This window comes from Lygodium microphyllum, chromosome 27, assembly GCF_053477565.2.
Source record: "Lygodium microphyllum isolate KBCC chromosome 27, Lygodium_microphyllum_v1.1.10, whole genome shotgun sequence".
NCBI classification, from domain to species: Eukaryota; Viridiplantae; Streptophyta; class Polypodiopsida; order Schizaeales; family Lygodiaceae; genus Lygodium; species Lygodium microphyllum.
The window spans coordinates 34,735,371-34,762,587 of NC_141161.1; the positions used below are offsets into that span (position 1 = coordinate 34,735,371).

General features: G+C 39.4%; 1 protein-coding gene across 2 annotated transcripts in view; it reads right to left on the bottom strand.

The window, feature by feature from the left end:
- The window catches only part of CAP1 (cyclase associated protein 1), a 108,389-nt gene extending 90,704 nt beyond the window's left edge, over positions 1-17,685 (bottom strand). Inside the window, exon 1 of one of the 2 annotated variants that reach the window (XR_015689136.1) lies at positions 17,223-17,685. Coding sequence is in view for 1 of the 2 variants with exons in the window: in XM_087669609.1 (XP_087525735.1) it covers positions 17,223-17,519 (297 nt within the window). In the remaining variant the exon portion in view is untranslated. The remainder of the gene's footprint in view (positions 1-17,222) is intronic. The other variant, XM_087669609.1, reaches the window with a different exon arrangement.
- Positions 17,686-27,217: the final 9,532 nt, after the last annotated feature.

Genomic DNA, 27,217 nt, shown 5'->3' on the forward strand with positions numbered 1-27,217 from the left:
CATCACACACCCTAGGGGGTTGGATCTTCCATCTCCGCTCCTAGCACCTTTTTCTTCTCCACCCCATTCTCTACCTCTTTCCACCATGGTACTTCGTTAGGAGGAATGCCACCCTTTAACACAGTGTCTCTCACCTTTCAACCCATGAGCACACCCATAACTCCTGGGACGACTGTGATGGGCATCCCCCTCACTATCCCCAACTTCACATCTCCCATGACCACTCATACGCAGGGATTTCCATCCTCAGCTTATGGTGCGTCTTCACACTCTCCTTAGGTTACACCTACGCAGGGATTCCCATTTTCTGCTCACCGTGTTCCCGTCTCACCTCCTTGGGTTCCTCATGTGGCTACCATGCCCATACCTAGTCAACCCATCCCTACCTATGGATCCACCTTGCACACTACACGCATGCCTGGTGGGCACTCTGGGGCCCATTCCCAAGTGTACTCCACTCCCCCATCCTACCCACACTACACTTTTTCACACTCCATCCATCTCCGAGCACTACCAATCCTGCTGCAATGGCCAAGAATGCCTTCACGGATAAGACACATTTTACAAGTCAAATTTCACCACTTGGTCTAATTTCATGCAACAAGTGCTTGAGTCTCAGGGTCTTTGGAACCTCATCATTGGTCTAGAGCCTATGCCGGACCCTCGACTAGCTCACCCTGATTACATCCATCAATGGAGAGCCCGCAATGCCACAGCCAATGTTGAGCTGATGCAAGGATTGCTTCCTGAGTTTCACTCTCAATTGCAGCACTTCCCGCTCGCGTCAAAGCGTTGGAGTCACCTTCTCGACCGCTATGCGGCTCGTGATCGTACTCGATACATCAATCTCCACTTTGAGCTTCAAGAGTTCTATAATAAGGAAGGAGATGATCCGAAAGTCAAGCTAGCTGAATATAGGCGATTACTTGCCAAGTTCGCCACTATTGGCTCTCCAAAGTCAAATGACGATCAAGTTACATTCTTCTTGAATAAGTTGCCCGACGAGTACTTCAATTTCATTCAACACATCATCTCCCAACCTAGATTGCCACAACCTTCTACGAGTTTGAGTGCCAATTCTTGCATTACGCAAGGCTATATGATCATGTCCACAAAAAATTCTCATCACAGTCTTATTCAGAGCAGAGGGGGTTGGTTGCCTCTTCTTCGGGAGGGACAACCACTAGTGGCAAGAACTCGCTAGATGCGAAGGCAAGCCAATCAAAGGGTGACCATTCTTCCTCAGATGGAACCAAAGAATCTAGATGTATCTGGCAACAACTCCCTTAAGAAAACCGGTTTTGCACACATTGCCAGATAGCAGGCCATGTAGACAAGGAGTGTCGCTCCAAGACCCAAGGTCTTCCACCTAAAAAGCCTCTGCAGACCGTTGCGACTACACAGTCCAGTGGGGCTACGCCTTCCACTCCTGCTTCATCTACTCCTTCAACACCCGCCATTGCTGCTGGACATGTGGCTCGAGTACAGCCTCAGCAGCCCATCTCTTTCACTACCCCTGAGAGACTAGATGATTAGTCTACCGATTCCAATCCCGTTGCACTTCATGCATCCATCTCACCTTCCTCTCCACCTCGTCAAGTGTTCCCTTAGCCTCTAGGTCCTTTCGAATACCCTAGTTCAGTCTAGCATTCATTTTTCGCACTCTTAGAGTCGGGCCCATAGGATTCATTATCCTTAGTTTTTTCATTTTTTTGTCTTCCGCTGCATTTACTCATACACATACACATTCATTGCATTTATTTTGAGTAAATTTTCTTTCTGTTCTATTTTACTTTGGAGCATCTCACCACTAACCTCTATGTTTGCAGATTCTCATCTCTTTTGCAGGGATTTGTCTTTCAGTGTAAGGCTAACTTGCAAATTGCTTTGGTCCTCCCTACGCTAGAGACGTGGGGATGCGCACCGTTCCTTTCATGGTTTCATCATCCTAGGAGTGCTTGCTCTTGTTCCAGCATGGCAGTTTCCCCTCCCGAGGCGGATCGTGCAACATCTCTCTCGATGCTATCATGGCGGTGACTTTTACCTTGCTCTTCTAGCGGGGTACTTCATCCACTTCATCTTCTTTCATTCCTTATGGTTCTCGGCACCATATAAAGACCGATATCAGGCTCCTCTTCCTTCTTCAGTATCTCCATCCAAGTTCAGAGGGGGTTCCTACCCTTCTTGGTATTCTACAGACTTCAACACTGTCTTCGACATCAGCTTCTTCCCCTTGTTGTACCTTACCCTTTGCATTGCATGATTACATCATCCTTGTACTAGGGCGCCTGGGCAAGTGGACAATTTTCCCACGAGGGACACTATCCAAGTGGCACCTGCTGCATGAGCATTCTTCACCATGTAGCATACTTTGCATCTCATTGTGCAAAGCACCATTTGCACGGATCCTAAGCTATTTCCACCGGCGACTATTGTTCCCACACCACCATCCTTCTTCATCACATGGATACCTTATCACCTATTTTCCTCGTCATCAACACCCTGAGTGGATGGGTTAGCTTGTACTATTTTGTGATGTGTTGGGTGTACCCTCCCTACTCCCGTCTTCTGGGTCACTTTTACTCAATCGGCCGCATCCCATAAAATTTACTTCACTTATTCAAAAAAAAAAACCCCAAAAAAAAATCCATGTAGTTCCATCCGCCTTTGTAGGGCTTGGTAGACCATTGGGCAAGGGCAACCAACGTGCACGGTTGCACCCTTTGTCCGATGCCCTATCCTCTCTAGGGTGACTACTTGGATTCCCTTGGTAAGATAACCATCGCCTCTCTAGTCTTGGTAGACCACTAGGCAGCCGATGTGCACCCTTTGTCCGATGCCTTGGCTGCTTTGGGATGGGACGCCTTGGGGTACATAAACATCACAATGACTGGCTAACCTTTCAGCTCAGTTTTGGGCCTGAGAGGGGGTGTTGAGCTAAAATATGCATTACTTGCTGATTAGCCTCTTAAACAGCCCAAAATAAACTAAAAATGCTCTTTTAGAGTAAAAACCTAAAATGGAGAGCGGCTCGAGAGAGTTTAGTGGAAACCCTAATTTTTGGGGCACCCTTCCACATCTATAAATAGACAGGCTGCCCCCATTCAACCATAATCCTTGTTTGCAGGTTACACCAGCCCACACACCCTCTACTGCTATTGGCGCCCAATTTCCAACCTGCAGCCTGCCTCCATCTGCTGTCCAGCCATCATCGACTGCAGCCACATTATCTTCAGGCTGTCCATTGCTGTAGGCAACAGCTCTCAGCTACTGGCGACTGCTCCAGACTGTCCCAGACTACTGTTCAGCCTACTATTCAACTTGTTTTCCATCATCTCCAAGGTCAGTCAACCTACGTTTTCAACATTGCAGGCCCTGACACTCTCAGACACTGTTTCAGCCTGCTGTTTACAGCAGACTGTGCACAATTTCCAGCCTCCGATCGGTGGTACACTGCTGCGTTTACCAGTTTCCAACTTCCAGACTGCTGCATTTTGGTGACCAGCCTGCTGCCATTCACTATTCGGCACTCCTACACTCCAACTGGTGGTCACAGACTTGGGATCCATCTTCCGTGGACGTCACACTCCGACATTGCTCTACCCTTGAGCACACTGTACACTCTTACATTCATTTACAGCATTCATTCACTTTAGAGTTGTGTTCTCTCTCTCCCTTCTTCTGTTTGTGTTTGAGTTTTGAGTTTTGCATTTAGGGTTTGAGTTTTGCCCTCTGTGTCTGTGTCTGTGTCTGTGTCTGTCTCTTTGTGTTTCTGTCGTGGTCATACACTATGTGTCCTCGGTGCAAACCCTAGCAGTTTCCTTCACACGCCCTAGTTAGGGAAAGACCTGCAGCAGGAAATCGCAACAAACACAGAGGATATCCAGGATAAATACAGATCTATCAGCCTGAAATGGGGTTGCCTTGTCTGCAAAAGAAAGCGTTTGGTCTATAAATGGAGTACCCTGCACAAAACACAGATCTGGAATTCTGAGATTTGTCGCGAAGGACTGATCAAAATCAACTGCTGCCCTACTGTACCAACCCCAAACGGATGCACCACCAACAATAGGAGCATCAGAGACTATGATCTTCAAGAGAAAGTGCATCAGCAGCAATTGCCAGCTTCCCAAGGTCAAGAATATGCAATCTCCATCACCAAAATGGTCTCCAATGGCTGGGAAATGGCCCCAAAAGCTGGCAGCAACAATCCAACACCTCTTCCCAACAGTTCCATAAAGAAAAAACGAGATTTCCCTCTCCCTTCAGCCCTATTTAGCCTTTCCCCCACTTGCATGGAAAAGTTTTGCCAAGTGGCAGCTTTCTTAATCCATTTTCAGCAATTTCCAGCCATTTAATTAATTTTCAAAATTAATTCAGCCCTTAATCCATGCCTAGAAAATTGACCTTGCCCATCCAAAAATTAATTGGCTAGGCCAATTGCAACCCAAAGTGGTCCCATGCATTAATTGACCCCTTGAACAAGCATTAATCCATTAATTAATGCCTAGTCCCTAGTGTCACCACTGACACTTAATGGCCAATTAATGGTCCTAGGGGCAAACTGACACCAAAATTCACCTAGAATCTAACAAGTGTAACTTGTTACAACTTTTGCCTTTGACACCCATCTTTTTCACAAGGTCCTTCGGCCTTCAACTGTGAGAAAGTAGCTTGCACCTCACATGTGCAACACGTGCATCTTTTAATTGCACATTTGACTAATCCTTTAATCAAATGTCAATTAAACATAAGCAAAGCATCAAATTTTCACATCCTTGTGACACTTATCCTCTCCAAATGGCTCTCCTCCGTGCACTTCTACAAATGATAAGCCACATGGACCTAACTATCTTATATGGAGTGCTGTGATGAAAGCTTGGTTTGTGCAAAAGCGGATTTGGCACATTGTTTGTGGAGCTATTTCTCAGCCTCAACATCCCTTTCCTTTTCTCAAAGATTTTGATGGAGACAACCATGAGGAAGCTATGTTTATGTGGGATTCACATGATGCACATGCATATTCTGCACTACTTCAGTGTATTTCTAAAGAAATTCTACCAACAATTACCTCTTGCAAGACATCCCCAAAAATATAGTCAAAGCTTCAGATGTTGTGAGCGGCCCCTTCCACCATATGTATAGTAACCCTTTATGAACAACTTCAACAGATGAAGTTTGAGACAAAGAACACTGTTCAATCATTTTTGCTTCGTGTTACACAAGTACAAGACCAGCTTCAACACACGCAGTCTGCCCTTCCACAGGCACATCTAGTAAGAATGATACTCTACAAGCTTCACTTAGAGTTTGATGGAGTAGCCAATGCTTTACCGCGACATCCTCTACATCCGTGAGGTGTGGACATCCAAAAGCTGAATTCCAAGACAAAGAAGAATCATTTCCCTATCCCTTTCACAGGCCAAATGTTGGACACAGTGGCAAGCCATGAGCTCTATTCCCTCTTGGATGGATTCAACAGATACAATCAAGTCCAAATTGTAGAAGGTCAATCCAAAACAACCTTCACAATAAAATGGGGAACCTATGCTTACAGAGTGATATCGTTAGGGCTCTATAATGCCCCTGCTACTTTCCAACGAGTGATGATAGCTGCCTTCTAGAACCATCTGCATGACTTCATTGAGGTGTCTATAGCCTAATCCGTGAGCATTAGAGACACCTAGAGCAGTGCTTTGACAGATGTCGAGAGTATGGGATTTCTCTCAACCCCAACAAATGTGTCTTTGGCATTTCGTCAGGAGTTCTTCTAGGCCACATTGTTTTACACGTCCCCAATGCTACTTGAGCATGAGGCATCTTTGCATTTACAGGGGAGGGTTCTATCTCATTATGAAGGTTCCTAACTTCAACAAGTGGTAACATGAAGAAGAATTTGAAGGCCCACTATTATAACTGTGATAAGAAGGGACATTTGCGAAAGGACTGCAACGAGTTAGCAACCTCACGAAAAAATAAGAAAAAGAAAAATAAGCGGGATGCAGACTCCTCTGACGAGTCATCCAAGTCCAAGGCCTACGCAGAAGGGGTCCACTTCTTCAAATCAAGGGAAGGGCTTGTCTGCCCCTTCCTCTACTCCTTTCTAGTCCAAGTGATGAGGTCATCCCTCACGGCTCTCCAATGTCAAAGAGGGTGTAAGAGGGTGATGAGATGGGGCAACTGAGCCTCGTCTATACAAGTATATAGGTGCACAAGTTCCAAAGAGAAACATCCCTAACACATCGATAGCAATCTAACAAGTTCAAATCTTGGAGCTAGGATTGACATCTAGATTCATGATGAGCTGGTTATTTGACAAAGAGCGGGATTCACTCCTCATCCCCAAGCTCACATGAGGGAATACTTTGGTGGTCTTGGCCAAAGACCAAAAATCCAATCACATATGTTTAAAGACATTTTTGACAAGATGATCTTGCATACTACTACATGACATTATTGACGAACACAAAGATCTCTTATAACTCTTCTCTATTTTCAAGAGCTAGTACGATCGACATTGACATCAAGTTGTGTCAGGCGACTCAAAAGATGAAGAAGAATACTAGAGGAATCCAGTCCGACACTCAATGGGCACGAGATTCGTTTCACCTCCCAGCCTTGCCTAGTTAATTGCTGGCAACTCCCATCGTGATCCAATTGCCAGCCGTCAATTCTTGGTGAGTCCTACTATTCTTGGACTCTCTTTAATTCTAGGCTCCCCTAAACCCCGTTCGAGCGCCCAAGGCCCCAGACGGTCATGCCTCGTGCCTGTTTTCCATAATTTACCTTATAAATATAACATTTCCTTCCCCTTAAGAATCGGTTTCGTCCTCGAAAACGATACTTGGAAGGTCTAACTGTAAATTGGGAAACCTTTTCTTTAAGGTACTTACTCGCTCCCATGTTGAGCTTTCTTCTGAACAATCTTTCCACTTAACCAAACATTCTTGATAAATAGTATTCCTTGTTCGTCTATTACGAACATTTAATATTCTTTCTCGTTCATGTGGATTAGATTGGTTATTTAATAGCTCCTCAATATTATCATTTAAAATTAAATTATCCAAATCACCCAGCTTCTTCCTTAACTTACTTACATGAAAAACTGGATGTATTTTACTAACAGCAGGTAGTTGGAGCTTGTAAGTCAGTTCTCCCAACTTTTTAAGTATTGTGAAAGGACCACAATACCTGGGTGAAAGCTTTGGACATTGTCACTTTTTCATGGTTTTAGTTTGTTCAGGCACCTTAAGATAGACCAATTCTCCTTCTTTAAAGGAGATGTCTCTTCGGTGAGGATCTGCATATGCTCTAGCTCGATTTTGAGCTTTTTTAATATTTTCTTGAGCAAATTTTAACATACTATTCATATCCTCCAAAAAATCCTTAGCTGCCTGAACCTTTTCCTTATGCAGTCCTACTGCATAAGGAGCTCTGGGCTGAAACCCATACATTAACATAAATCGGCTATATCCAATGGAAGAGTGCTTGGCACTATTATATGCAAACTCTGCTATCGGTAGATACTCTTCCCAATTAGTTTGCCTTTTACTTACATATGCCCTAAGCATATCTTCAAGGATTTGGTTAACCCTTTCAGTTTGCCCATCAGTTTGCGGGTGATCCGCCGTACTCATGCTAAGTTTAGTATCCAACTTCCTAAATACCGCACGCCAAAATTGACTATCAAATTTTCTATCCCGATCAGAAACTATATTTGCCGGAAGGCCATACAATCGGTATATGTTCTCTACAAACAATCTAGCCAATTCTGGTGTTTTAACATCAGTTGAAGTTGGAATGAACCTAGCCATTTTGGTTAACCTATCCACAATCACCCACACAGAGTCGTGCCCCCTCTGTGTTCTGGGTAAAGCAACAATAAAATCCATGGAGATACTCTCCCATTTTCCCGAAGGAATCTCTAGTGGATGGAAAAGTCCTCCCATTTTCAATCTTTCAGCTTTATTACCCTGGCATTTATTACATTTGACCACATAGTCAAGGACGTCCTTATTCATTCCAGGCCAATAGAACTGCCTTTTAATAAGACTATAAGTCTTATTAACTCCTGGATGTCCCGCGCTAGGGGTATCATGACACTCAAAGAGTATCTGGCGCCTTATTTCTATAACTTTCGGGACACATACCCTACCCTTGTAGAGTAAATAACCATTATCAATGGTAAAATTCTTCCACTTGAATCCGGTTTGAGCAACCCCTAATGCTCCATTTCCTTGTTGAACATCCTCAGATATTCCTTCCTCAGTAGAAGCACTTTCATTTGGATCCCCGTTTTTTATTGCTTCCCATATGTTGGAATATGCCGGATCAACCTGGCATTTCCCTTTTAAAGATTCAAGCAAGCTGGAAGTGAACTGAGTAAGACTCAATTCATTTATGATGGGCATTCTGCTGAGTGCATCAGCTACTATATTATACTTTCCTTTTCTATATCTTATCTCATAGTCGAACTCTTGGAGGAGTTCGGCCCATCTGGCTTTACGCCCATGTAAATCCGGTTGATCGTTAAGCCACTTAATGCTTTCATGATCCGATAAAATCAAAAGTTTGGCACCGTACAGATAGTGCCTCCATTTCTTCATTGCATGTACTATTGCATGCAGCTCCCTCTCATAAACAGAATAATTCTGTTTTGCACGGTCTAATTTCTTGCTTTCAAAAGCAACTGGTCGACCTTCTTGTAATAAGACCGCGCCTATCGCCTTATCACTGGCATCAGCTTCAACCACAAATGGTTTATTGGGATTCACTATTAATAATACTGGAGCTGTAGCAATAGCTACTTTAATTTTTTGAAAACTTTCATTTTCGTCTATTCCCCAATTAAAGCTCTTTCCTTTCCCTTTAAGTTGGTCTGTCATTGGAACAGCTATTTTAGCATAATCTCGAATGAATCTACGATAAAATCCAGATAAACCTAGGAAGATCTGCAGCTCTTCCAGGTTGCTTGGAGATGGCCATTCAATAATTGCCCTAACTTTTTCTGGATCCATTTTGATTCCCTCTTTCGAGATAATATGCCCCAAATATTTGACCTCTTGTGCAAAGAATTCACATTTAGTTTTCTTCGCATAAAGGGAATGTGTTCTTAACAGTTTGAATACTAATTGTAAATGTTCCAAATGTTCTTCTCTTGATTTACTAAAGATCAAGATATCATCCAAGAAGACTATTACAAAATGTCCTAGATAGGGCCGTAAAACACTATTCATCAACTTCATAAAGATAGCTGGTGCATTAGTGAGGCCAAAAGGCATCACCAAAAAATCATAATGCCCGTATCTAGTACAAAATGCTGTCTTAGAAACATCTTGTGCCTTAATTCTTACTTGGTGATAGCTTGATCTTAAATCTATCTTTGTGAAGAATTTTGCCCCTTGTAATTAATCAAAAAGATCTTCCATTCTGGGCATAGAAAATTTATTCTTCACCGTTATTTTATTAAGTGCCCTATAGTCAACACAAAGTCGCATAGAACCATCTTTTTTCTTTACTAATAAAATTGGCGAAGCCCAAGGTGAATTACTGGGTTGAATAAACCCTTTATCAAGGTAATCCTTAATTTGTCTTTCAACTTCTTGATGCTGCGTTTCACTTAACTTATAAGGTGGTTTAGAAATAGGGTGAGTATCCTTATTTGTGTCAATTGGGTGATTTATATCACCCCTATCTGGTGGAAGGCCACTTGGTAAATCAGAAGGAAACACATCTTTAAATTCATCTAACAGACTACTTAATTCATTATTTACATTCAACTCACAAACATAAGAAAATTGTTGCTTTATATTACAAAAAGTAAAAGTGTTTTGTACAGGAAGAGACCATAACATGTATACCTCCCAAACTTCCTTCTTTATCAGCTTCTGAACCTCAGTGGAACACAACAAAGGATTATCAGATACTTCATGTTCACCTTGAATGACAAAAGTCTTACCATCCCTTTCAAATTCCAGTGTATTATGATGGTAACTACGTTTTAAGGATGGTTCCAATCCCCATAGCCACTCCCTCCCTAAAGCAATATCAGCTCTTTTCATGTTCATGATTTGGTAATCGAGTTTATCTTTATATCCTTGAATCTCAATTTCCAAATTGGATACCATTGTATCCCATATTTTATTATCTTGGCCTTGCATCATACGAACAACATATTGATGCCCACTCTTTTGTTAGGGAAGTTGCAATTTTTTGACAAGTGCATAATTTATAAAATTATGTGTAGCAAAGTCATTAACCATGACTCTAACCCTCTTTCCAGCATCAATCCATGCACTCTAACTAAATCATGTGGACCAAAGGTAGGCTGCCACATAGAAGTTGACATACAATACTTGTGTTGTACATCCATGTGCAAGACCTCTAAAGATTTATACCTTTCATGCCCCTTTAATTCTAAGGTCTGCACTACATGGATTTGTTTTTCTTTTCCCTTGCCCTTGTTCTTATCCTTTCCTTTGTCTTCCGCCTTTTTCCTTTGAGGGCAATTCCAAGCAGTATGGTTAGGGGATAGGCAATTGAAACACAACTTTTCTTTTTTGGCCTTATCAAAGTCGTATGGACTTAACTTTGGCCTTACATATTGTTTCTTTTCAAAAGGTTGTTTTTTACCCTTTAAAAATGGCATTTTCCTTTTAAATTTGCCCACAAATTTTAAGGTTTCCAATTCCTTAGACTTGGGCTCCGTATCAGTGAGACTAGTGAGTATACCTGGACGCATACTATCTTCATTGATTAATGCAAATTTAATTGCCTCTTCCAGCGTCTTAGGTGAACTCCTTTTTACTTCCTTTTTATAGGCTTTATCTAGTCCCCTACTGAATCCCCTTGTCTTTTGAAATTCATCTATTCCTTCCAATTTGAGGATTATCTCACGATATTCCTCTAAATATGTCAGCAGGATCTTCCCTTTTGTCTGACATAATCCCAATCTTCCCAATTTCTTTCCATTTCATTTTCAGGAAGAAATTCTTTCAAAAAGACGGATTCAAATTGAGCCCAAGTTTCAGGTATTTTATTTGCCTCCTTTAAAGTTCGCCACCATTTATACGCTTTGGGCCCCAAAGTTAAACTAGCCTCCAATGCTTGGAGATGTGGTGGAGTATTTTTAAGTTTATGTAAATCTTCCCATTTTTTGAGAAAATTAAAGATTGTATCTTTATTTCTATCTTTTTCCTCCCCGTGAAACTGAGGGGGTTTCATATCTTTTAGAACTGGATTATCCCTCAACTTGTGGTGGGGTTCCTTAGGATCTCGCATAGTCACATCTAAATCTTTCGATGAAGATGGGATATCCGAGAATTCTATTTTATCTTTATCCCTTTCTAACAATAAAGTTAATTGAGATTTTATTTCAGTGAGTGTTTGAGTTAAAAATTCCATTTGAACCCCCTGAGCCTGCACACGAGCAGTAAGATCATCAAATTGTTCTCGTGTAGCAAAGAATTCTTCCCACTGTTCTTTTTGCATCTCCGTTTCATGGGGATCTACCATAGGGTGATCCCCAGAACTAGAACTTTCCATTACTCCCTCTTTCTTTTTTTCTGCCATTAATACACTGGAATTGGAAAGCAAAGATAAAAAATTTGCATACAAGGTAAAGTACTTCCCTAGTTATAATGGCAAGGCAACTGTTGTTGGTTTTGTAAATAAATAAACCCGAAGAGTAAGGAATAATTTTTGCCTTCCCGGACTAAACAGTAAACCAGTCATGCTGGAAATGAAGTTCTTTGGCAGAAACGGAAGAATCACGTGAACGACCGGTATATCTTCTATGTATAAAGCGGGTTTGACTGACTTCAGTCAGCTGGTAGCGATTTAAGTCCTGGCTTCAGTCGGGTGGAAACAATCCTATTGCAAAACTGCTCCTGGAAGACAGTCGTGTGACGTGTATGACCTGAAGTACCATGACGTGTAGAACTTGAGTACTATCTGACGCTTTTCGTCACGGCTTATAGCAGTCGTCTCACGCTTCGCCTTACGCCTTTCGTCTCCCTGCTGCGTGTCACACTTTCGTGACGTCACACGACCACGATTTACAACTTCGTGTGGTTACCTTCAACGACTGACGGACGACGGGCGGCGACCTTAAACGACTAACAGATGACGTATCGTGTCAGTCGAATCACCTCGCCCTTGCGCTTGTAATCGCCAGAAAAAAAAAAACTTCACGAATGACTAGCAAGATGAGGACCCGACAGCTCTAACAAGAAGCGATGGCGGCTCTGATACCAATGTCAAGCGACTCAGAAGATGAAGAAGAATACTAGAGGAATCCAGTCCGACACTCAATGGGCATGAGATTCGTTTCACCTCCCAACCTTGCCTAGTTAATTGCTGGCAACTCCCATCGTGATTCGATTGCCAGCCGTCAATTCTTGGTGAGTCCTACTATTCTTGGACTCTCTTTAATTCTAGGCTCCCCTAAACCCCGTTCAGGCGCCCAAGGCCCCGGATGGTCATGCCTCGTGCCTGTTTCCCATAATTTACCTTATAAATATAACAAGTTGTCTCCGAGACACCTTGGTAGTGGCTTGATCACCCACAGCTTGGATATCCATGGTTCTACTCTGATGGTTCTATATTGTATGGATTGTGATGCATTATTATCATTATATCTTTGTATTGTATCAAATCAGCCATGATTTGAGAGAGGGTGTTAGTAGTCTAGACAGCTCATATGTGAGTCTAGCGAGCATGGCTAGGTTATTTAGGCATCTTATTATGGTCATTTTATGCTTATTTGGGATATTTTACATTGGCCAACCTACCTCTATTTTGGTATTATTTTCTTATTTATTTATCCAACTCCCTCCTTATTCATTCACATCATCACCTCCAGGTTTTGTGGAGAGAGGGAGCCAATGTCATACTTAGGAGTCAAAGACTCACTATTGTGCGCATCATTCTCATGTTTGGTATATGGATTTCATTTTCCGAGCACATCTATGAGTTCTCTTCTTTTGCAGTGTTCTTATGTTTGCTTTCTTTTCTATCTTGTGTTCAACAATTTATTTCAGCACTTGTCTATGCTTCCATTGCTACACCGCTTCTAACAACAATGTCTCTATAATCTCGGTAGATTCTTGGGCAACTGACATGAATCCATTTGATGGATGCCTTGGCTGCTTTGGGATGAGACCTTTCATGTAATCAAAAGAGGGTAGAAATATGAATTCTTCCCAATCTTAGACACACTTCTTTTTGGACTTAAGAGGGAGTCTTGAGCCACTAATTTTAGGGTTTGCTTTTAATCTTAATTATCATGCAACCCCTAATTTAGTCTCCTTAGAACACCCCAAAAAACAATTAATACTATCTTATTATTAATAAATTATTTATTTTTTACCGCAAGACAAATGTACCCCCAATCATCTAGATACAAAAGTCTATGTTGAGTGCATCATCAATCCCCTCATTCCATCCGACTAGCCTCAACACTCTTACCTTGCACCTAACTTCTTACAATTGTTTCTCATCAAGGCTATCCATTCTAGCACTCCCTATAGCACTGTTTTTGCATGCTTGTTACCGCCTGGCTATTCATACACTTATCTGTAGATTTCAACGCCACATTACTATTGAGCTAAAAATGCATTATATGTTGATTAGCTAAATAAAACATCCCCAAAACATGCTTAATTAATTAAATTATCAAACTTTCATCAAAAAGAAATGCATTCTTAGAGAGTGTATATGTTCCATAAGCCAAACCCTAATTTGGAAGGACCCAATCATCTATAAATAGATAAGCGGTCCACCACTCATCTTTAATCTCATTTTTGCAACTTGCAAGTGCCTTATCACCCCGTTCATGGAGGATATCTTGGTTCAAGCTACTTCCCACTACTATCCATCATCAAGCGCCTGCTATCCAAACCGCTACTACTATTCCCAACTCGTTTTCATGTTGCTGTTGGCAATAGGTTTTTAACCTGTTCGTGTTGCTGTCTAGCTAGTGACTACTACCTACACTCAATAGAGCCCATCACCTGCTACCATGTGTCATGTCTACTACATTTTGAGTTGTATAACAAGCTGAAGGCTGCCTTTTGTTGTCTGCATCATCCTCTGAGCTGGCATGTCACCCTATCTACTATGTTTTGTTGAGCAACCTCACCGCAACAACCTACCACATCATCAACAATTGCATTTTGATGTCTATTGCATTGACTTGCCTGTTTGTCATTTGATCTAGCCCATAGCAGCCAGAAATGTCAGAAACGTTTAGAAACGAAACGTTAGAAGCATGTTTCATAAGTTTCTTTCAAGAGGGGGTAAAATAAGAAACACGGGTTTTTTTATATAGGGATTTTTAATAGTTTTGACTAGGAAAAGAGGTTCTAAACCTCTGTGGAACTCTCTCTTAAACAAAGAATGGCCAATTGAGCTTGAGTGATAATAGAGTCAATTGAGAATAATGCGTTACATATCCATGATCCATTATTGACTTATCACTTATGTCAAAGTTAGCCTTTGGACAAGCTATACTATGGTTTAGAACTAAAACATTATGATTCATATATATCATACAAAGAAAATTGAAATAAACATGTAAATATCTACAATATGGACTGAGTCAAGTTGCAACATCGTAATTCTCATTTCAAAACAAATTGACAAAATGTCAAAATCAAGAATAAATCATAATATATCATAAATAACTCATAAATGAGACTAAAGTCATATCATAATCAACTCTCAAGACAAGAATAGATACTAGATTGACAAAGTTCAATAACTAAACAAAATCACAAAAAAATCAATCTCTCATCCAAAATCTTGAACCCTCACGAGTCATTACACGTCATCATTATCATGTTTAACATTGCCCAACTGTTTTTGTCAAAAAAACCAGGTTTTGGGTTCCAACTTACCAAAAAACAAAAAAAAAAAAAAAAACCCACGTTTTTTACTCTCAAAAACGTTTTTTACTTTAAGAAACGTTTTGTAAGTTTCAATCTGAGAGAAACACGTTTCTTAACTATCATGATCCTTTGTATTTATTGCATTGAGCGTTGTATTTATTCATATTCAAAATTATTCATCTTTTGTCAAAAAAACATGTTTCTTGCATTGAGCATTGTATTTATGTATATTCAAAATTATTCATCTTTTGTGTTCATTGTCTCCATATTACCCCTAACCCTAATTGTGTTTCTTTATCAGTCTATACATTTGTTATACAATTGTGTTTGCATTCTGTAGTCGAGCGTTTCTTTACAATTACCTTGTGTTTGCTATAGTCCCAAGCTACCAAGGGTCCACAATGCACCTCTCTATTGTCACCTTCTAGACCAAGTCTCCATTTCACTATTGAAAGTTTTTATCAGTATTGTTATTGGATTTACTACCCCTCACAAGCCACCTTGTGGGTCGCTTCTCTTCTAGAGGTCTTTTAACCACCCATTTAATCACTCTCTGCCGACATCGGCATTTACCCTCAATATCAAGGCGTTCGACTTACTGCTTTAAATGAGGTTCTTATGGATGTTTTTAATAGTTTATTCACGGAAGAAATTCAAATAGCATGTGATATAGCTAAAGTTAGTCAACAAGGCTATGAGACCATATACAGTATGATAGAAAAGATATTAGCTTGTAGCAAAAAACACATGATCTTGTCTCGTCCATTTCAACTTAAAGTTGTAATATGGGTAGAAATATATCCATTGCTAATTCAATGGGAGAATATTTTTGTATCACTAACAAAAATAGAAGTAAAGGGAATTAAAGCTGGAAAGATTTTTTATGACTATGATAACTTCATCAATATTTTTGTTTACCTGGTTAAGTTACATTGTGCCATGGGTCGTTTCTACAAGGTGCAATGCTTGAAAGGTTTATTATTTCCTAGCTAGTTACTTCTTTTTAATTACATATTTATTTACTTACTTGGCAAACATGATAGTTCCTTGAGTTTTAGATGTATAGCTATTTTTCCTTATAGACTAACTTGGCCTCTTGTTGACATTAATCTGTGTGTGTATGCACGCACGCGCACGCGCACGCACACATATTAGTACCATACATGTACAAAATTCATCCTAGAAATTACATAAGGCCATTGTTTTCTAGCCCCAAGATGCTGTTAGTCATAAATTGAAGCCCAGGCAACCACTAATCTAACTATAGTCATCTTTGCAATAGTTAGATTATCTTTGCAACAGGGCTAAATGTCTCCTCATTATCTTTTTCAATTAATGTTTTTTAATTTATAAACAAGACATTTAGTTTCCCTAGGATTTGGACGTATTAATATTCTTATCTCATAGGCCATTTGGCCTCCAATGGACATCTCTCTCTCTCTCTCTCTCTCTCTCTCTCTCTCTCTCTCTCTCTCTCTCTCTCTCTCTCTCCAACATCCTTATGCTCAACAAATCTGAGCCATCATCAATTGCCATCAAAGACAAGGACCTTCTCTCACTAGACTCATTCAAAGACAAGTGCCTCCTCTCGCTAGACTCACCACCTTGCATCACCCCATGACAAATATTCTCGACTCTCTTATTGATCAAGTTGGGAGCCTACAAATCAGCTTGAGGACCCTTGAAATATCATTTGTACATAATAGCATCCTCTGCTTGCAGTCCTTAGGATTATAAGCATCAATGTACTTAGTTGTTTTTCATTTTTATATTTGTCCTCGAGCATCAGTGCAGTTAGTTGTTTTTCATTTTCATTGTTGTTCTCGAGTCAATTAAAACATGGTCAGATGTACTTATTTCTTTGTCTAATAAGCCATTCTCGCTTTTTGGAGACATAAATACATCTTTCTTTTTTTCTTTCTTTTCTTTTAGCCATGGATCCATCCATCCATCCTCAAGATCAGCTTCAGTGTACTCTATCATACAAGAGCTGATATTGTAAAGCAACTAGAGTTCTTGGAGATGTCCCAAAATAAAATTTAAAAAGGGAAGGAAGAAGAAGAAGAAGAAGAAGAAGAAGAAGAAGAGGAGGAGGAGGAGGAGGAGGAGGAGGAGGAGGAGATCAATATTGATTGCAGTGCCAATATGGATTTTGCTATGGGAAGGATCAATGAACAAACCGACATAAGAAAGACGTGTGAATCTCATGAGAAACGATAAGCTTATCAAAACCGAGGGCTCGATCGAGCCAAGCTGTTTTGCCTGCGTTGAATAGAGGCAAATCGCATAAACCAAGCTTTTGGAAGATTACGGAACGACCTGATCGAGCCATACCTTGCTCTTGGAAATGGTGACGATGAGGCTGCGCTCCACTTGAAAGGCTTCATTGAGAGTCTGCGATCCTTGAAGGACCTGACCACCGATCTTCCCCGCAGCAGCGAGGACACGACCGAGGGAGGAGTCGATGAGAGCGTCGAAAGCAGAGACGGAGGCATCGTCGGATGCAGCTGAAGACGAGGAAGGAGAGGGCGAGGGAGGAGCAGGAGAGGATGAGGCAATGCGGCTGCCTGCGGCCTCAAGGCGGGCGACGGCGGCCTCGAGGCGCTCGATGAGAGGACGCAGATCCGCCATGGCTGGCGAGCTCACATTCACTGGTTTCTGAAGCGAAGGCAAACCAAATGGAGGAAGCGGATGGCGCGTCGAGGCTCGAGGAAATAAGAACTTTTATCGGATTTCGAGAAAAGAAAGAATTTCTGGCATATGCTGTCTGCTTTTTTCTCGGACATGATGGGCTCTAGTGCACATCGCACACAAATTCCTCCTTGGTAGGTGTTAGGTGTCACTTGATTAAGATCGGGATGGATCACGAAAACCCTCCACATTTGCCACATTTTTAGAAACCTTGGACTAAGATGTAACCCCATCGCAACGAAACTTAGACTAAGGTGAAATTTTGGCTAATTTTGGCTAAGGTTTGGCATTATCATCATTGCATTCATGTTGGAGCCCCAAGTAATCACACCACAGGAGGAGACCTGGCAATTAGAGAGAAGGAAGGGGACCATGGACTAGGTAGAGAGGAGGGGCATGACTAAAGGGAATGCCACCTATTTGAATGGACAACAACACGTCACATGAGCTTTAAAAATAACATTTTTTGAATTTCTTGAAAACTCACTAGGTTTTCTAAGTGAATGTTTTAAATATGTATTCACTCATTTAGCATTTGCCAATTTAAACCCTATCGTGAACCATCTAGTCAATGGCCACATCCTCAGTTGGGGTGGTGGCGTGGCGTTTGGCCATGCTTACCAATGAGCATTAGGGACCCAACCCCTTACATATGTACTATGTCTTTATGTAATAATCATAGCAAAACCTTTCAACAAACCAATTGTTAACTCCAAGCATGAGTAATAATTTGACTCAAGATCAAACTCTTATCCCTCACCTTAAAGAATTGTTACGATGGGATTCACATTCAATATAAATTATTAATTTGCTATAATGGTTTTCACATTCATTATATATATGTATTTATTCTCTTGTCACAATTCCTTTAAGATAGTCTTTTATTTAGCATGCCAACTTTTAAAGGATGTGAACTTTTGACTTATTTAAAAAACACTAAAACGTACATTGCATTTGATTTTATAAAGTTCAGTATGATAATGATTATCATATTGTTATAACTTTCTTAGCAACTCTTAGATTGCATAAATTGCCCATGTTACCAAATACAAAACTAAGGGCACCTCACAAATGATGAAAATTGCTTACTTTTAATAAGTTGAAGGTCCCTAGGTGCTTCTTTCTTCATGCTCTTTATGGCATTTGATTAGGACCATACATTAAAGCCTTTTTTTGATGCATGGCCTCCTATTCCTCAATTCATATTCCACTACTTACCTTGCACTCTACCCTTATCAAGGCACCTTGATAACAAGGATTCATCTCGCCATACCCACACACTACACTATTGGCACCATATCATGGCATTTGCAATTGTGCATACATCCAATGGTATCTATTAGATCATCCCTTTTGCAGCTTTCTTCATCCTAGCCATTGTCACCATCCTCCTTGCCCTCGACATCTCTATAGATTTACACATTACACGTGTGTGTGTGTGTGTGTGTGTTTTGGGGGGGAGGGGGGGGGATATGTGTGCTGGGGAGTGGGATACATGTGTGTGTACATGAGTGCATGTGGATGCCATTGTGTATGTGGGTGTGTGCAAGTGAGTGACCATGTAGAGTTTTGTCATTACAATTTCATAATCTTCTTCCATGCATTAGTAAGGCCACTTAAAATGGTGGATGGTTGCCCTGATGTTGGTTTCTTTCTTGTACTATATTGGTCCTATACATGAGATAGAAAAAGAGAGAATATAGACAAAAAGCTGACAAATAGAGGGACAACAATGTGAGTGGAGAGAATGACTTATATGAGTGAGGTCTTTATAATGAGAAAGCCACTCTCTACCACTAACAAATGTAACAATATAATGAACAAGATTTTTTAAGGCATTTGATAACATTAAATAAATCTACATGGTGGGGATGGTTGCCTTGATGTCGGTTTCTTTATTGTACTTTATTAGTCCTATCCATGAGATGGAAAAGAGAGAATGTACACAAAAAGATGATGAATACAGGGACAACAAAGTGAGAGGAGAGAATAACTTGTATAAGTAAGTTCTTTTAATTAGATAGCCTCTCTTTACTTCTGATAAAAGATATAACAATATCTCTGCTCTATTGATAAAAGATATAACGATACAAAAAATTAACAATTTTCATGGACATGATGACATGAAATATATATATAAGATTCACAACCTAATATATTTTAGGGCTCATTCTTTGTTCCAATAACAAGAGATGTAACAATGCAAAATATCAAAAAATTTCATGGACCTAATGACATTAAATATGCATGAATTTTACAACCAATGTTGTTCTAGATCTCTTCTTCGTTCCACATCTCTACTACTCCACTTAGAAGTTCAGACAAGGCATTGTTTTTAGTGACTCCTCCTTTGTATCACAAAAGATATGTGGATTAGTTATTCCCAAGCCTACTATTGGTAGCATTTCTTAGCTTGTGAAGCTATGCTTGGCTCACTTCACATTTTGTGTGAGTATCAAAAAGTATTTGTGGGGTTGTTCCCTTTTTGCTCACCAAAAATAATTGCATTGTATGATCATGTGAAGAGAGACACTTTGCTTAACAACATGGCATTCTTTGCACATATGCAGCTTTTATTATTTTGCTTCAGATTAACTCCATGAAATCACACAACCTTGCTTTTCTTATGTAAACCACCTTGTATTTATACACGACATGCATGTATTTGCAAACACATCTTAAAGGACACAAAAAAAAGGAATATATTTGTACAATAAACTAAATTTTCTTTAGCACTTAAAAATGACATGTAAAATGACATTTGCATAATCATATATAGTGTACATGGAGCCCATAAGTTGCAACTTTATATATGGAAGGTGAAACATGTTTTTGCCAAAAACCAATTGTGGTATCAATTGCCATCCATATACTAGATTCTCAAGACCCTCCATTCTAGATAGATATAACCAACTCTTCAATCATGTGAATGTTCTAAACCATGTCAAAACAAGTATTTATGCTCTCAATATCTCCATCAAACAAAACTCTTTCCATCCCTTATGTCCTAGATCCCACGATGAAACCATTCTCTAGCATCCTATGCGCTACAAAGTTAGCATACATATTCTAAGACACCTACAACAATATCATGTATTGCCATATGCTTGAACAACAAAGGGATGCATTAAAAATATCCTCATGTAGGAATCTGATGCCAGGAGGCATATTTCACGGTGGATTCCGTGAGGTTTTACGGTGGATTCCATAAACTTTGTTGATCGGGGCTCATACACAAAGTGGATTCTTTGTGCGAGAAGTTGATGGGGACGCCTATCATTTTCGGGCGTTTCATTAATTTAGTGTATACATGGGTGATTCCATAGCGAGTGATTTTGCAAAATACATATTAAATTAATAAACGTTTATGCGTTTAGAGTGCGCACTCGTAATAAACTAAGGTTAGGATTGATTTCTAACCAGTTGATTTATTTATGTAGCTGAAGACTGCTAGGTATTCACTTTTGTCGGTTTAATTGTTTTATTTTACTAACGATTGTGAATGCTTCAGTTGATGTGTAGAGATAGCAGCAGTAGCGGAGGAAAGCATTGGAGGATAGCGTATATTCAAGTTATCACTTATATTTTGATGGGCGCATACCTTAGGCATGGCGCCTATATTTTGTCGCGCCTATTTATTAAGGAGTTGGATATTTATTTATTATTTTGTATGCTCATGGGCGCATGATTATGATATTTGTATTTGGACATTGTATTGGGTATGCCTGACTCTTTGGGCGTCCGCCCATTAGCTTTATTTCTATTTTGTGCTAAAGCAAACTCAAAAGCCAAAAGCGTGCTATTTTGTAATTTGGGCTATTATTTGAGCTTGAAGATGATTAATACATAAAATACATGCTTTGTGGAGCGCTCACACAAGGCATAGGGGGAGATTGCACCCAATTGGTCTCTTGTTCATGTCGTGCATGCTTTCTACCTTGAATTTTGTGCAAAAAGTAGAGTTTTTTTATTCTTGGGGACCTTTCGGCATTCACTACGCGAGCATACAACATCCGATCTGTGCACTAGTGGTATCAGAGCGAAGCTGAGATCGAGAGCTTCCAATCGCTACCCATCTTGTGCGAAGGCGGAGCTCCTGGAACGATCGAGCTCTACGGTCAGTCTCATCGCGAACGGTCGATACGGGTGGATTCCTGGCGGTCAAGAACCTCTGTTTACAGCCTTTGATTGCGAAGGACCGGCCTCTAACGGCGGAGGACCACTCCTACATCTTCTCCAACAAGTCGTTTTTTTTTCTGAGTTACAGTAAGCTTCATATCTTAACAAGCTTAAAAGCTTAAGTCAAAGCTTAGAAAGTTTTATTAGTAAGCTTTAAAAGCTTACTTAAATCAAAGTTTAGCAAAACGGCGGCAGCATCCCGAATTTTACGGCGTCAGAAAACGACCCCCCCTAAAATTCGTCATTTAATTCATACTAAGCTTTAAGCTTAGTCAAGCAAGTCTTCAGTCACAAAAATCTTTCAAGTTGATCAAGTTTCGTAAGTTTGCAACTCTGCGAGTCAGTCAAGTCACTACAAGTCAGAACTGACTTATGCCCAAAACTCCTATAAGGATTGTTCATGCGCAGAAGCACCGAACTGCAAAGTTGTTCCTTGGAAGAATCTGTTCGCATACGCAAACTTGCTGAACTAGTTTCAACACACGCAGAAGGACAAACGCAGATTTTACAAAGGTTTCAAATCCCACAATTGCCAAAGATGAAGACCGTGAAAACCAAACAAAAATATATAAGCCTTGTACACCCGATCTTAAGCTACGATCATCCCACTAATTGGATTTTGAGAGTGTGAGGTCTTTTAAAGTTTTGCAGGATGACGGAACCAAATATGGATGATTTAATGGTTGAAGGTGATCTTCCTGAACCTACGGTGGAACAAAAGTTGGATTTAATTATGATGCAATTGGACGAAGAACGAAGAGCCCAGCAAGCCTTGCAAGTTCAATTGGCCAATTTACAAAGATTGACTACCGATAAAGATGGACCACAACCTGAAGATCTTATCCGATGAACCATTGATGCGACTCTCGAAGCTCAATCCATCCGCAAAGAAATAAAGATAAGTAAAAGAAAATTCAAATTCCGTACTTTCAATGGCACTCGAGATGGAAAGACTGTTCTTGCATTCATCAGTCAGTTTGATGATTACTTTCATGAGGAAACATATACTAAAAAAGATAAAATCAAGTGTGTTACTAATCATTTAGTGGATAAAGCATCTCTTTGGTGGACCGTGGTTCGTAAGAGCATAGATTGTCCCACTACCTGGGAGAGTTTCAAAAAGAAGTTTATGCAGAATTTCCTTCCTCCACAATTCCATGAAAAAGCTATAAAGCAATGGGACCTTCTTTAGCAAAGAGATTGTGAGCCTATTTCTCAGTACATTGAACACTTTTGGAATGCCTTACTTCAATTACGCATGCTTGAAGACATACCTGAAGCGACTCACAAGCGCAAGTATATGTCTGGATTACTTGGGCATTACTATGCTGAAGTCAATATGTTCAAGCCTGCAACTCTTGAAGATACAATTTCTTTAGCTCATGACACTGAAGACAAGCTTCGAGGAAGAGACAAGCATCCACAACAATTTCAAGCAAATGGTAACTATGGTTCTAAGCAATTCAATTCAAATTTTAGAAGATTCAATCAAAGTTGATTTCCTTCATCATCTTTCCGTAAGTCTTGCCATCTGCTTTGCCATCAAATACCAATCAAAACCCTAAGTTTTCTTCACATCCAAATCCTAATATTCATAGACTTCTTGCCATTGCAAACAATGTATCTAAAGCCAAACCTATAGTGTGTTACAAATGCCATCAACCTGGACATCTAGCAGCCAATTGCCAATCGAAAAAGCCACCTGTCCATATCAACTATCTTGGAGCAATGGAAGATGAAGAACATGAGGAAATGCCTGACTTTACAGAAGATGAGGACGACATTACTACTCCTTCAGATACTTTACCAGGTATGCCAACTCCACATTCTTTGTTGGCAATGAAATGTTTAGTGCATGGAAAAGAAAAGATTATTTTGCATGATGATGGTAGTACACATGATTTTATTTCTACAAAGTTAGTGAAAGAATTGAAATTACAAACTGTTCCTATGCATTATCGCATTAAAGCAGCATTCTTAGGCACAAGGTATAATGGAACACAAGAGGTGCATGATCTAGAAATTCAAATTGGTGAATACACTGAAAGAAGGAATTTTCTAGTTGTACCATTACAGTCCAGTGATATTATCTTAGGTATGCCTTGGCGTCATCAGCATAATCCTGACATAGATTATTCCACGCATTCAATTAAAATTCATTTTCAAGGAAAAAACATTACATTGTATGGTATGCACGCATCTAATGCTTTTCCACTGCTTACTCATACTCAAGCTAAACGTGCATTACGTAAAAGTAGTAAATCTTATCTAATTTGGGTGAATGAACTACAAGCTAAAGAAAAACATATGCACCCTAGGCATAAAGAATTCCTTGCACACTTTAAATATTGTTTTGCTGAAGGCATAACCAGATAGAGCAAAAAGAAATTCAAACTCAAGTTGAGGAATTATTAAACAAAGGATTGATTAGACCTAGTAGTTCGCCATTTGGCGCACCTGTTTTGTTGGTAAAGAAGAAAAATAATACTTATCGTATGTGCATTGATTATCGTGCCTTAAATAAGATTACTGTAAAGAATAGATATCCAATTCATAGGGTCGATGATCTTATGGATAAACTACAAGGTTCTGCCTTATTTAGTAAAATAAATCTTAAATCCGGTTATCATCAGGTGAGATTAGATAAATCTGACATATTCAAGACTGCATTTAGAACACAATTTGGTCATTATGAATTTTTAGTGATGCCTTTTGGATTGACTAATGCACCTGCTACATTTAGTAGAATGATGAATCGCATATTTTTGAAATATCAGCATTGTGTTATAGTATTCTTTAATGATATCTTGGTATTCAGTAAAAATGAGAAGGAACATTATGAACATCTGTCTTTGGTTTTCAAGTTGTTGAAAGATAATCAATTGTATGCTAATCCGGAAAAGAGTGAGTTCTTTCAAACAGAAATTGAATATCTAGGTCATATTGTGTCATCAGAAGGTATTAAAGTTGACCCTAAGAAAATAGAAGCAATATTGAACTGGCCAATACCTAAAAATGTGCATGAGTTACGTTCTTTTCTAGGTCTTGCTAGTTTTTACAGAAAGTTTGTGCGAAATTTTTCATTACTTGCTTTGCCTTTGACTAAACTTTTAAAGAAAGGTATTGTTTATCATTGGTCTGATAATCAACATAAATCTTTTGATTTATTGAAACATGCATTAACCCATGCTCCTGTATTACAACTACCTGATTTCAATAGACCATTCTTTTTAGTAGCTGATGCTAGCGGATCTGGAATAGGAGCCGTAATTATGCAAGATAATCATCCCATAGCCTATTCTAGCTGTAAATTGAAACCCTCCGAACTTAAATATTCCACATATGATAAAGAATTATTAGCTGTTGTACACGCTTTAAGACAATGGAAACATTACTTAATGGGTTCTGAGTTTATGATTAAGACTGATCAACAAAGTATTAGACATTACTTAGTCAACCTCAAATATCTGACCGACATATCAAATGGGCAGCTTTTATTCAGAGTTTTCATCCCATTATCCAATATCAACCACGTAAAGAAAATGTAGTGGTCGATGCATTAAGTAGAAGACCGATCATTCATAATATCTCTGTTATATCATTTGATTCTCTAACTCCTATGAAAGATACTTATCATCAGGACATTACTTTTCATGCTGATTGGAATAAATTAGTTGGAAATAACTGGATTCCTATTGATTCACTGTCTTACAATGATGGATTCATGTTTTATGAAAAGAGATTATGTTTTACAGTTCCATTTAGATCTTTTGTTTTGAATGAGATTCGTTGTCCTCCATATCAAGGTCATAGAGGTATCATATCTACTTTACGTACATTGATTGAAGATTTTTATTGGCCACATATGGACACTGATGTATCTAACTTTGTTTCTGAATGTTTGATTTGTCAAAGAGTTAAGAGACATCATGGTAAACAATATGGTTTACTTATGCCTTTATCTATTCCATCAAGACCATGGGAACAGATTTCTATGGATTTTATTACTGGTTTACCTAATACTAAAGCTAACCATGATATGATTTGGACTATAGTAGACATGTTTAGTAAACAAGCATATTTCATTCCATGTAAGAAAACTTTAATAGCATCTCAAGCAACGCAATTATTTTTGAAAACTGTTTTCACTAATCATGGATTATCAAAAGTTATTATTTCTAACAGTGATTCCAGATTTTGTAACAACTTTTGGATTACTTTGTTTGCTAACCTAGGAACAAAGATTGATTTCTCATTTGCATTTCATCCTGAAACTAATGGACAAACAGAAGCCACTAACAGTACTATTTTAGATCTTTTACGTGCTTACACTATTTCTAAACCACAGACATGGGACACACATTTACATTTACTGCAGTTTGCATATAACAATACACCACACACATCTACAAAGAAAGCACCGTTTGAAGTGATTTATGGTTATAGATTGTCTACACCTATTGCATCTTTATCAAATAGAATTCAGAGTGCTGATGATATTGCTAACATGCATGCTACTATTTTTGATGAGGTTAAAGACATGGTTGCCAAAGCCCAGCAATCATATACAAAACAAGTCAATAAGAAAAGACAGGCCATGAATTTCAAAGTTGATGACTATGTTTGGTTGAGAATAGAAAAACGTAGATTACAAAGTGTAGATAAACACCCAGTTGTGAAATTAGCACCTAGATTCTATGGACCATTTAAGATCATTCACAAAATCAATGACAATGCATTTAAGTTCGAACTACCACCTCACAGGAAAATTCACAACACATTTCACATTAGTTTATTACGAGCCTTTAGAGGCCAATTACCTGTACACCCTGTTTATGAAAACCCACCTTTGTTAGATGAAGAGACTGAAATACTTGAACCTGAAGCTATCATAGATACTGATTTTATGACCACTAGAACTGGACGTAGATATTCTAGATATTTGGTCAAGTTTAAAAACCATCCTGTTGAGGAAGCCCAATGGATGCACGCTAGAGACTTAAATGCTTTCTCCACTCTGCTAGCTCCACATTGAGCTAATAGCAATTGAGGACAATTGCTATCCCACCCCGGGGGTATGATGCCAGGAGGTATATTTCACGGTGGATTCCGTGAGGTTTTACGGTGGATTTCGTAAACTTTGTTGACCGGGGCTCATACACAAAGTGGATTCTTTGTGCGAGAAGTTGATGGGGACGCCTATCCTTTTCGGGCGTTTCATGAATTTAGTGTGTACATGGGTGATTCCATAGCGGGTGATTCTGCAAAATACATATTAAATTAATAAACGTTTATGAGTTTAGAGTGCGCACTCGTGATAAATTAAGGTTAGGATTGATTTCTAACCAGTTGATTTATTTATGTAGCTGAAGACTGCTAGGTATTCACTTTTGTCGGTTTAATTATTTTATTTTACTAACGATTGTGAATGCTTCAATTGATGTGTAGAGATAGCAGCA